General features: G+C 46.4%; 1 protein-coding gene across 1 annotated transcript; it reads right to left on the bottom strand.

The window, feature by feature from the left end:
- Positions 1-1,421: 1,421 nt before the first annotated feature.
- LOC132782044 (large ribosomal subunit protein bL28m) lies at positions 1,422-10,309 on the bottom strand. Its single transcript, XM_060786689.2, has 5 exons — positions 9,944-10,309; positions 7,237-7,389; positions 4,268-4,402; positions 2,253-2,339; positions 1,422-1,757 (listed from the first exon to the last, which is right to left on the bottom strand). Exons 1-5 carry the CDS (start codon positions 10,256-10,258, stop codon positions 1,662-1,664), a joined length of 786 nt encoding a protein of 261 aa, XP_060642672.2. The 5' UTR covers positions 10,259-10,309; the 3' UTR covers positions 1,422-1,661.
- Positions 10,310-12,995: the final 2,686 nt, after the last annotated feature.

Genomic DNA, 12,995 nt, shown 5'->3' with positions numbered 1-12,995 from the left:
CCAAGATGTCAGGACTGGAAGGCGGTGGCAGTAAAGACCTCACACTGCTTCCACTTCCCATCTGCACAGTTGGTGGCTTGGTCACAGGGCCTCTGCCTGCACCCCCTCCCTCCTTGCCCCCACCCCCAAAGACACACATCCCTCCAGCAGGAGGTTGCAGGCGGCACATCTGGGACAGGCGCTACTGCATCGGATGTTTCCATCGCTGAAGTCTGAGATGTAAGGAAGGCTGGGCTATCCTTTCCCACAGTGCCAATGGGCAGCTCTGCCATTTTCCAACAGCCACGCACAGGCCCCATTTTTCTCTCCACAAATTAGCCATCTGGAGAGAGGGCCCACCAAACAAGGGCAAGCAACCTGCTTCTCATGCCTGCTTTGTGCTCACTCCCAGGAAAAGGGATCCTGTACCCAGGGGACTCATCCCAAAGCCCCAGCAGGAAGGCGGAATCGCTCAGGACCTCCTCCTCTGGACAGCGCAAACAGGTTCCCAGTTGCAAACGCCACAGGGACCACCCAAGCTCTACTTCCCAGCCAAGGTGAAGGGCCCAATGCACCCAAAGCATACATCTTGCCACTAGAGCGGGTGGCTGGAGGCAAGGGGTAGCCGCAAGGTTCTTTGCAACTGCCAGAGGCACCCGGAAGATACAAGCAATAGCATTCCAAAGAGGTCAAAGCCTGACAGGTGCAGGAAATAATCCAGGAAGTCCAGCATCTTTCTCAAGACATAGTCTTCTTTTAGAGCAGGCCTCTCCAACCTGTGTCCCTCCAGATGTTTTGTTGAACTTCCAAAATCCCTTAGCCCTACTACGTGCACAGTGGAGGACCTCCTTACAGCCACACTAGAAGCACTCCAAGTGGCCAGCTTCTGGTCAAAGGAAATCTAGCATAATGCCAAGTTTTAAAACTTTGTTTGTGGTACATTATAACTGTATTCTCAATTTGTTTCTGACATGATAAATAAATACCCTTGAACAAGCTGGCTAAGGCTTCTGGGAATTGGAGGACCCAACCCCTGGATGGCCACAGGTTGGAGAGGCCTGTTCTAGATTCTCCTTAACAGCCTTCCCCAACACACACACACACACACAAACAGAGACATGCACACCCCCTTGGCCTGTTCCAGGTGCCACAAGGGGCAGCACTGCTCTGGGTCTTTCTTTCCCAGCTTCTGCATCGAGGCTGGGGGTATAAGGTTCTGCCTGAGGCCCAAGGCAAAATCTGTGGGGAAGATCGGGAGACAGGAAGTAAGCTCTCAGCCATCCAGCTTCTGGAATGTGAGTCCTGACACTGAGAAGAGAAAATCATTATTTTCTGTGTGACTCTGCCTTGGACCTCTGACAATGATATAGACACCAAAATAGCTCAGGCTGATAAGAGTCTGGATTAACGAGCAAGGGATCAAGGCAGGTGGAAAGCAGCTGTGTGATTGCAAGATTGTTTTTATTGGTGCTGCCACTCAAGGGCTGCTCAGGACAGCAGGTCCTACCTCAAGTGTGAGCCCTTTGCCACACTTCTCCCCTTTGAAGAGCCCCACTCCTTCTTCCTTCTACCACAAGCCCCACGCAGACAGTCCCAGATCCAGCCATGCTCTGAAGCATCATCCCACTCCACTGAACCCAAAGAGAACGAGAAGTCCACCAAGTCCAAAGGGGCTACTCCTCTCAGGGCTTCTGGCCTTCAGCAGACTCCGAGAGCCTCTGTTCTTGAAACTGCTGCACCAGCTCTTCTGCATAGACTTTGAAGAGGGGAACGGGATCCTAAGGCACGGAGACAGAAAGGCAGAAGAAAGATGGCTGTTACATAAGGCAACGCAGCAGGGAAAGGAAACTCGGAGAAGGGTCAGGAGGCCACCAGTTGATGCAACAGCAGGAAACCACCCACAGAGCTCTGCTCCACAAGGGATTCCCTGGAACAGACGGATGAGCCAGAGCTTGCTCGAACTCATTTACCTGCCTCCAAGCTGCCTAGGAATGTCTTCAGCAAGGAATACTCTAGAGGTGGTTTTGCCTGTCCCTTTCTCTGCAGGACCAGCCTTGCAACCCCAAAACATGGGACCCTACTAGAAGCTCAACTCATTTATTTATTTATTTGCAACATTTATATCCTGCCCTTCTCACCCTGAAGGGAACTCAGGGCAGCTTACATAACTGGCATTATTCCATGCCTAAACAACAATTAAAAGCAATTAAACAACAATTTAAAACAACATTAAACAACATATGTAAACATTAGACGACTCAAGCCAAGCCTACCTTCTTCTCCCGGAGCCGCTGCTTTTCCAAAGCTTCTTCCAAGCTCAGGCCGACCCACTTGGCCTCCTCCTCTGGGATTACAAACTCCTACGGGCACAAAGTAGACAAAAGCATTAACGGCAAGGAGACTCTGCAGGAGCCTAGCTGCACCCCAAAAGCCTTTGAAGCCCAGCATTCTGCCTACACTGCTTGCCCTCCAGAGACACCCAAAGCCATGCTGTGTCGACCTGGGGGCCTGTGGCAGGCAAACCCAAGGTGTCTCCCTCACGGATATGCCAAGCGATTCCTTGGGCAGGAAGGTTGAAAAGGTGCGCCATCTAAAAACCGTAAGAGATTTCAAGGCAGAGGCAGTGCTTGAACCTGAACCCCTTAAGAGGGGAGGAACTGGAACTGAGACGTAAACGTTTTGGAACACAGGGTTGTTGTAGGTTTTTTTGGGCTATATGGCCATGTTCCTAGGAGAGAATGCCTCTAGAACATGGCCATATAGCCTGAAAAAACCTACAATAACCCAGTGATTCCGGCCATGAAAGCCTTTGACAATACATTGGTTTGGAACACATTTTCACAGAGGGCCACATGCGCTTTATGGCTGTTTTCAAAGGGCCCTTGAATCTCTGGATGGATAATCTGTGCTGCCAGACTCTGGAAGATCTTGGGAGTTAAAATCAAGCTCACAACAATAAAATGCTGGAGACAAGCGCTTATTCCTTCTTTCCACAATCCTAAAAAGGCAGTTCTAAAGTTTTCCCACTCAAACAACCTGTATATATCAACCCCAACTCCCAATCGCCCCATAGTGGCAAAACACTGTTCCCACAGTCTGTTAACTGCTGTTTCAATTTCCCTCACAAAACAGCTTATCAACATTACCTTCCCCAAGTGTACCCAGCCTCCCTCCCTCTCCCCACCTCCCTTCTTTATGGCAGAAAACAGAAGCAGCCAGTCCCATGCGGTGATCTTGACACGTGCAGAGTACTATTTTTATATATAATGGTCAGTGTTCTTTAGCTTTTACCCAGTTTGGGTCCCCAGGGGATATTGAACAACAGCTCCCATCCCTTCTAATGATCTGCCATGCGGACTGAGGATGATCAATCATCTTTCTAAAATAAAATCGACCAGTCTATTTGCCCCAAGGAACTGGGAAATTGTTATTTGTACTAAAAGTTTAATGTTTTGTCTTATGTCTGTTATAACAGGTTGTGTTTTTTAAATTTAATTTTAGTTGTTAAGTCATAATTGGCTCTTCGAGTAAGCATTCAGAACCTCGGGATAAACAGACAAACTTGAATCGGAAAATGACCCAGGAATGGCCAAGATGATGGAACGGATGAGGATTTGAACACAAGGACATAGTTTTTTAATTTTTTTATTATGTGTATTATTTTTAATTTTTTAATTATTTGTATGTATTGTTGTGTTTGCGCATTGAGTGTTTGCTTTTCATGTTTGGAATCCACCCTGAGTCCCTCCGGAGAAATAGAGTGGAATATAAATAAGTAGTAGTAGTAGTAGTTGTTATTATTATTATTATTATTATTATTATTATTATTATTATTGGAACAACAACCCAACAGCCTCTGCGGCCAGGGATAAGTCAAAGGATATTTTAGCCATACATCAAATCCACAAGCCTTAGATCTCAATCCAGACTCCGCTCTCCTGATTCAACAAAACAAACAGCAGCCTCCCAGATGTGACTGGATGGCAACTCCCATCAGCTCTAGTTGCAATTTCTAATGAGGAGAAAGACTGGAGTTGGGAGTCCAGGATCTGGAGGAGGGCCACATCAAATGGCATGGAGGGCCAGGTTCGACCGCAGGGGCTCAGTTTTGATTTAGAGGGACAATTCCAGTTGACTCCCTGCAGAGGCCTTTCTGCTATTCTTAGGCTGCCAGGTTTTGAGAGGCTGCTCTGAAGAATGGGGGGTGCAGCATTGGGGGTGGCCCCTGAGGGGCCCCTTTCCTTGGGGGAATAGAAAGAGCGGAGAAGGCTCCCTGGTGGGGGCCCACCTTGTATTTGGCGTAGATGGCCTCCCTACGGGCGGGATCCTCTGGGTGCAGGGCAGGGTCCTTCCTGGCCAGGCGCAGCAGCAGTGTGCGCTTTAGGTCCATGCCCAGCTTGGAGCACAGTTCAGCCTTCGGCGTCTAGGAGAGAGAACAGAATAGCTTTATTGATATTGTATATCGCACAACAAAATTAAATGGCATCCCCAATGCACATTATATGTGTAGTTACAAAACAAAGCACCCATCCTTCCACACTCTAATACCTAATGCACAGTCCCTAATGTCACATCAGTTTAGCACAGTCACAGTTTGATTTATTTATTTATTTACTATACTTGTATACCGCCTTTCTCAGTCAATCGGCAACTCAAGTCGGTTTTCGGCGACTCAATATACTCATAGCTCTAGGATCAAAGCTCTCTTTCGGCCTATTTGTCCTTGTTCTATCATCCTATACCATCTGCCAGATGGTCATTATTCAAAGAAAACAATACCCAGAGTGAGATGGATCCTCTGGTGCGCCTTCTGATCTGCCGCTGTGCAATTCGCAAATGCAATAGATTAGAACATTCTCTAACCTATTCGGGTGTCCACTGGGCAACTTCCTTGCAGACGACCAATTCTCTCACACCAGAAGCGACTTGCAGTTTCTCAAGTCGCTCCTGACATGGAAAAAAAAACCCTCTGGTATTTTGGTTTTTATTTAATTTATTAGAACTACTGTGCTTTAACTAAAGTTTTTGACTATTTAATCTGTCTATTTTATTGTTGTTTTGTTTTCTCCTTTATTGACTTGTCATTTATTATTTTGCATATATTATTTAATGTATTTATTTATGTTGTGAGCCGCTCCAAGTCCTTTCAGGGAGATGGGGAAGGACAGAAATAATAATAATAATAATAATAATAATAATAATAATAATAATAATTTTATTTATAACCCGCCACTATATCCCCAAGGGGACTCAGGGCGGTTTACATGAGGCCAAGCCCAGCAATACAATAATGCCAATATACAATAAGAAAACAACAATAAAAAAAGAGATAAAAAGTATAAATAAACCCATCAAACAATATAAAATCACAATATTTGAACACAGAAAATTGATCACAGTGTACAGGGCTGGCTGCAGGGATTAAAAGTTTAAAAACACTGGGTGAGAGAGCAATGTAATGTATCTGGACAGTGGATCGGAGGGACGAAGTAGGGTTTAATTGCACTGATGGATAAAATAAAGTGCTTCCTAGGGCATTTTATGCAGGGTTTGGTCAGGTCAGGGGTTATTGTTCATTCATTCATTGAAGGCATACTGGAACAGCCAAGTTTTGAGGCTCTTCCTGAAGACTGCCAGGGTGGGGGCTTGCCTAATTTCTCTGGGGAGCAAGTTCCAGAGCTGAGGGGCCATCACAGAGCAGGCTGTCTCCCTCGTACCCAGAAGTCACACTTGCGAAGGGAGCGGGAGCGAGAGAAGGGCCTCTCTGGAAGATCGAAGGGATAGTATAGGTTCGTAATAAGAAATGCGGTCACACAGGTAGGGGGGTTCCAAACTGTTCAGGGCTTTGTAGGTAAGAACCTGCACCTTCAATTGAGACCGGAAAATAAATGGCAGCCAATGGAGCTCCTTAAACAGGAGGTTAATAATGATCATTATTACAGGGTGCAGCAGCATAACTTCCTTTCTAAAATAATAATAAGAATAAGAATACTTTATTTATACCCCGCTACCATCTCCCCGAGGAACTCGGTGTGGCTTACATGAGGCCAAGCCCACAATACAAAAATAAACAAAGGCAGTAACAAAAACAATCAATACAATACAATTAATATAAATCACATAAACATGAAATAAACAATAAGCAATCAACAGTGACACACAAGCATTTAAAACCAATGGCCGGGCCAAATGTAATAAATTAAAATTTAAAAAATAATACTGGACATGTACAAGGTAGAATATAAATGGGATAGGATTTTCAAAGAGAAATGAGGGAACACAGTCAGTCCTAAATCAATGGTAAAGTGCATTTTGAGGGCATATTGCTGCGAGTTTTCCTTATTCTAGGAAGGCACACTGGAATAACCATGTTTCAGGCTCCTCCTAAAGACTGCCAGAGTTGGGGCCTGATGTCCTTGGGAAGTGAGTTCCAGAGTCGAGGGGCCGCCACCGAGAAGGCCCTTTCCCTCGTCCCCACCAATCGTTCCTGCGAAGGAGGTGGGAGCGCAAGCAGGGCCTCACCAGATGATCGAAGAGATCGTGCGGGTTCATACACAGAAATGTGGTCACGCAGGTAGGCAGGTCCCAAACTGTTCAGGGCTTTTTAGGTAAGAAAATGTGTGCCATTCAGTTGGTTGAAGACATAGTGGAGTGCTAGTGGTCTCATTCGAGAGGCGGGAGTATAAAGTTTTGTCCTGACACAGTTCAGTCGCCATCTTGCATTGGAACAGTGAGGAGCGTGCTTTTGCTGATGAGGCCTACTTTTCGAGCTGATTGGAGTGCCCGGCCCACTCTCCAGATTTGGCCCATTGTGATTTTTTTTCAGGTTTTTTTTTTTTTTTTGAAATCACATGTTTATGTGAACCATCTAAGGACCCTACAAGATTTGAAGACCAACATCCGTGAAGACAACGCTTGCTATGCTGGCAAGAGTCATGACAAACGACAGAAATCAGTTTACTTAGTGTATGGAGAATGGAGAACCGGGGACGTCACCTACCTAATTTGATCTTCAAAACGATGTAAAAAAAACTTTAGGTATGCACCTACATTATAATTTTTTTTCTGATTCATACAATGGGTTTTATTATGTTTTGAAAAAAGGAAGTTATGCTTCTGCACCCTGTATTATGGCGAAGGGGAGGGGGTGCACTCATATGTGCAGAGAGTACAAAGTAGAGGACTGGAGGCACAGCCCTGTGGTGTGCCAGTGTGGAGAAGAGCTGAGGCCTAAGAGGGATGGGGAGGGGCCCTGACCTTCAGGAGGTAGAAGTCCAGCCCGAAGGCGGCGTCGATGAGGTCCAGTGTCCGCATCGTGACCGTGACGGTGAACTTCCGATCTAGGATCTCACTGTACAGCTCCCGGTAGAAGAGCTGCGGCTTCCAGATCTTCCTCACTCGGGCTGAGAGCTGCAAGAAGGGAGGAAGGTACAGGTTATCACCTACAAAACCCTAAATAGTTTGGGACCCGCCTATCTTCGTGGTCGTATCTCTCTCCACGTACCAACCTGGGCCCTTAGATCTTTGGGGGAGGCCCTCCTTTCGCCCTTGCCAGTTTCACAAGCTCATCTTGTGGGCACAAGGGTGAGAGCCTTCTCCTCTGTGGCTCCCTGACTTTGGGCCTCGTTACCTGGAGAGATCAGGAAAGCCCCTTCACTAGAAATGTTCAAAAAGAACCTGAAAACCTGGCTCTTCCGCTGCGCCTTTGGCGAGTAGGTGCACAATGCGATACCATTGCACCCCTCAACGCTCTTCCCACTGGAATACACGCCCTCCAAATGGGAAGTTTAGTTTCATAATTCTGTGTGTTTTACGAGTTCCCTGCAAATAACCTGCTCCTATTTTTATCTCATTAGAGTCTTTTAATCGTTTTATTCTGTACATGTGGCCTGCCCATTGTTATTGTGACTGTGCTTATTGGAATGTTATTTTATGACTGTGTTTATATATATATTTTTTCCTTTATGTAATTTTGATGATGTTGTTTGTTGTTTATGCTCTGGTTTTATTTTGCTGTAATATGTTGTCCGGGCTTGGCCCCATGTAAGCCGCTCCAAGTCCCCATCGGGGAGATGGTGGTGGGGTATAAATAAAGTTTATTATTTACTAGCTGTCCCCTGCCACGCATTGCTGTGGCCCAGTCTGGTGATCTGGAAAATAAAGTAATGAGAAAGTGTTGGTTTCTAATATATGTAATCCCTTTATGCTTGTGAGTAAACGGTATTTCTTGTTGTTTCTTTGTCAGTGTTGATGTGGAGATTGTCTGGTTTGCCTACTCTGGAACATGCAACATATCATAGCCCTTCTTTAAGGGTCTCTTTCAAATCTTTGATACTATATCTGTGTGTGTGTGTGAGAATCATATCTATCTATCTATATCTATGGCTGGATGGCTCTTTGTCAGGAGGGCTCTGATTACATTTTCTTGCCCTGGTAGAGAGAGTTGGACTGGATGGCCTTAAGTATTTTCTGTTGGTCATGGGGGTTCTGTGTGGGAAGTTTGCCCCATTTCTGTCGTTTGTGCGTTTCAGAATGCTCTTTAATTGTAGTGAACTATAAATCCCAGTAACTACAAATCCCAAATGTCGAGGTCTATTTCCTACAAACTCCATCTGTGTTCATATTTAGGCATATGGAATTTTTGTGTCAAGTTTGGTCCAGATCCATCATTTTTTGAGTCCACAGTGCTGTCTGGATGTAGGTGAACTACAACTCCCAAACTCAAAGTCAATGCCCACCAAACCCTTCCAGTGTGTTCTATCGGTCATGGAAGTCCTGTGTGCCAAGTTTGGTTCAATTCCATCATTGGTGGAGTTCAGAATGCTCTTTGATTGTAGGTGAACTATAAATCCCAGCAACTACAAATCCCAAATGTCAAGGTCTATTTCCTACAAACTCCATCTGTGTTCATATTTAGGCATATGGAATTTTTGTGTCAAGTTTGGTCCAGATCCATCATTGTTTGAGTCCACAGTGCTGTCTGGATGTAGGTGAACTACAACTCTCAAACTCAAGGTCAATGCCCTCCAAATCCTTCCAGTATTTTCTGTTTGTCGTGAGAGTTCTGTGTGCCATGTTTGATTCAATTCCATCATTGGTGGAGTTCAGAATGCTCTTTGACTATAGGTGAACTATAAATCCCAGCAACTACAACTCCCAAATGTCAAGGTCTATTTCCTACAAACTCCATCCGTGTTCAAATTTGGGCATAAGGAATATTCGTGCCAAGTTTGGTTCAGATCCATCATTGTTTGAGTCCACAGTGCTCTCTGGATGTAGGTGAACTACAATTCCCAAACTCAAGGTCAATGTCCACCAAACCCTTCCATTTTTTTCTGTTGGTCATGAAAGTCCTGTATGCCATGTTTGGTTGAATTCCATCATTGGTGGAGTTCAGAATGCTCTTTGATTGTAGATGAACTATAAATCCCAGCAACTACAAATCCCAAATGTCAAGGTCTATTTCCCTTAAACTCAAGGTCAATGCCCATCAAACCCTTCCAGTGTGTTCTAATGGTCATAGAAGTCCTGTATCCCATGTTTGGCTCAATTCCATCATTGGTGGAGTTCAGAATGCTCTTTGATTGTAGGTGAACTATAAATCCCAGCAACTACAACTCCCAAATGTCGAGGTCTATTTCCCTTAAACTCCATCTGTGTTCAAATTTGGGCATATGGAATTTTTGTGTCAAGTTTGGTCCAGATCCATCATTGTTTGAGTCCACAGTGCTGTCTGGATGTAGGTGAACTACAACTCCCAAACTCAAGGTCAATGCCCACCAAATCCTTCCAGTATTTTCTGTTTGTCGTGAGAGTCCTGCATGCCATGTTTGGTTCAATTCCATCATTGGTGGAGTTCAGTATGCTCTTTGATTGTAGGTGAACTATAAATCCCAGTAAGTACAACTCCCAAATGTCAAGGTCTATTTCCTTCCTCGGGCCTCCCTCCTTCCTTGGGGCCTACCTTGTCGTTGTTGGCATAGCGGAAGCCGGAGACCCACCCCTCTCCGCCCCACAGGCCCTCCTGGCTCTCGGGTGGGAGGTAGGGCTCCACGGGCACGTCCTGCACGCGCTGCCTCTTCCACAGGGGGGCGCCCTCGTAAGGCGGGACGAAGCGGGCCCCACGCGGGCGCCAGTGGACGGCGGGCGCCGTGGAAGACGGGGAAGGGCAGGCCTCTTCCCGCAGAACGCGCCGGATGTGAGCCGGGAGCCGGGCGGCGAGGCCTCGATCCAGCCGCAGCGCGTCCCACAGACGCGGAGGCACCTTGTGCATCGGCATGGCCGGCCTCCCTCCCTCCTCCGTCTCCGCCGCTGAACCGGAAGCTGCTCACTTCCGCGCTCCCATTGGCCCGAACGTCGCCATGACAACGCGGCCTATTTCCTGCAGCTGAGCCTTGCTAGAGTGGTTTCTCCATGGCAACAAGGATTCCCCAGAAATGACAATTTCAACAGAAAGGAGGAGACCATGAACATGAACAAAATCTGGCTACCAGTATTAAAAAACTCTAAAATTACTACAGAGAGGAAACAACCAGGCACATCTTAACACCTCTCAACAGAACATTTTCCCAGGCTCAGCCAGCTACTTCAACCAGAGAGGTCAGCCATAGCAGAGCACCTGATGAACCAGCCTGGACACAGCATATTATTTGAGAACACAGAAATGCTAGACCACTCCAACCACCATGTCAGACTACACAGAGAAGCCATTGAAATCCACAAGCATGTGGACAATTTCAACAGAAAGGAGGAGACCATGAAAATGAACAAAATCTGGCTACCAGTATTAAAAAACTCTAAAATTACTACAGAGAGGAAACAACCAGGCACATCTTAACACCTCTCAACAGAACATTTTCCCAGGCTCAGCCAGGCCTTCAAATGCTAATGAAGGTGGTCAGCTGAAACATTCAGACCTAGCTCCAGCAGAGAAGAGCTCTTTGCCCCACCCCAGTCATTCCACAGATATATAAACCCATTTTTCCTACTTCCAACAGACCTCACTACCTCTGAGGATGTTTGCGAAACATCAGGAGAAATGCCTCTAGAACATGGCCCTATAGCCCGAAAAAACCTACAAGAACCTAGTGATTCCAGCCATGAAAGCCTTCGACAATACATTCCCCAGAAATGGCTTCCCTCCCTGAGGATGAGAGAATATAACCCAGGCATGGGCCAACTTCGGCCTGCCCTCCAGGTGTCTTGTGTCCAATTCTGGGACACTAAACACAATATTCCTCCTGGAATATTGTGTCCAATTCTGGGCACCACAATTCAAGAGAGATATTGACAAGCTTTGTATTTCGTGACAGACTTTGTATTTCTAGGTGCAAAGATTACTGTAGATGCAGACTGTGGCCAGGAAATCAGGAGACGCTTACTTCTTGGGAGGAGAGCAATGTCCAGTCTCAATAAAATAGTGAAGAGTACAGACCTCATTACCTCTGAGGATGCTTGCCATAGATGCAGGCGAAACGTCAGGAGAAAAATTGCCTCCAGAACATGGCCATGTAGCCTGGAAAAACCTACAACAACCCAGTACAGACATCAGACTGGCAACAAAGATCCGCCTAGTCAAAGCCATGGTATTTCCTGTAGTCACCTACGGATGTGAGAGCTGGACCTTAGGGAAGGCTGAGCGAAGGAAGATCGATGCTTTTGAACTGTGGTGTTGGAGGAAAGTTCTGAGAGTGCCTTGGACTGCGAGAAGATCCAACCAGTCCATCCTCCAGGAAATAAAGCCTGGCTGCTCATTGGAGGGAAGGATACTAGAGACAAAGCTGAAGTCCTTTGGCCACATCATGAGGAGACAGCAAAGCCGAGAGAAGACAATTATGCTGGGGAAAGTGGAAGGCAAAAGGAAGAGGGGGCGACCAAGGACAAGATGGATGGATGGCATCCTTGAAGTGACAGGCTTGACCTTGAAGGAGCTGGGGGTGGTGACGGCCGACAGGGAGCTCTGGCGCGGGCTGGTCCATGAGGTCACGAAGAGTCGGAGACGACTGAATGAATGAACAACAACATTGACAAGCTGGAATGTGTCCAGAGGAGGGCGACTAAAATGATCAAGGGTCTGGAGAACAAGCCCTATGAGGAGTGGCTTAAGGAGCTGGGCATGTTTAGCCTGAAGAAGAGAAGGCTGAGAGGAGATATGATAGCCATGTATAAATATGTGAGAGGAAGCCACAGGGAGGAGGGAGCAAGCTTGTTTTCTGCTTCCTTGGAGACTAGGACGAGGAACAATGGCTTCAAACTACAACAAAGGAGATTCCATCTGAACATGAGGAAGAACTTCCTGACTGTGAGAGCCGTTCAGCAGTGGAACTCTTCACCCCGGAGTGTGGTGGAGGCTCCTTCTTTGGAAGCTTTTAAAGAGAGGCTGGATGGCCATCTGTCGGGGGTGATTTGAATGCAATATTCCTGCTTCTTGGCAGGGGGTTGGACTGGATGGCCCATGAGGTCTCTTCCAACTCTTTCATTCTATGATTCTATGTTTTGGACTTCCAACTCCTACAATTCCTAACAGCCTCAGCCACTTAAGCGGCCCATTTCCGGCAGTCAAGCCTAGCTAGAGTTGTTTCTTTATGGCAACAGGGAGTCCCCAGAAATTGCTTCCCTCCCTGAGGATGAGAGAATATAACCCAGGCATGGGCCAACTTTGGTCTGTCCCCTCTGGAAAGGAAAAATGTATTGAAACCAAAGCAATGTAAAGTAAAGATAAATGTATTACAAATAGTTGCTAACAATACAATAAAGAAAAATAAAAATAAAAAAACTTTGGCCTGCCCTCCAGGTGTTTTGGACTCCCAGCATTCCTAATAGCCTCAGGCCCTTTCTTTTCTTCCCTCAGCCACTTAAGCGGCCTATTTCTGACAGCCGAGCCTTGCTAGAGTGGTTTCTCCATGGCAACAGGGATCCCCCAGAAATGGCTTTCCTCCCTGGGGATGAGAGAATCTACCCCAGGTATGAGCCAACTAGGGAAGGCTGAGCGAAGGAAGATCGATGCTTTTGAACTG

The sequence above is a fragment of the Anolis sagrei genome, chromosome Y (assembly GCF_037176765.1).
Source record: "Anolis sagrei isolate rAnoSag1 chromosome Y, rAnoSag1.mat, whole genome shotgun sequence".
Taxonomy (NCBI): domain Eukaryota; kingdom Metazoa; phylum Chordata; class Lepidosauria; order Squamata; family Dactyloidae; genus Anolis; species Anolis sagrei.
This window is presented reverse-complemented; position numbering and strand designations above follow the sequence as displayed.

Coding starts and splice junctions, on each gene's coding strand:
- LOC132782044 (XM_060786689.2), bottom strand. CDS start 10,258: ATGCCGATGCACAAGGTGCCTCCGCGTCTGTGGGACGCGCTGCGGCTG. Junction 4,403..7,236: donor TGGACTTCTACCTCCTGAAG/GTCAGGGCCCCT, acceptor TCTCTCTCCTAG/ACGCCGAAGGCTGAACTGTG. Junction 2,340..4,267: donor CCATCTACGCCAAATACAAG/GTGGGCCCCCAC, acceptor TTGTGCCCGTAG/GAGTTTGTAATCCCAGAGGA.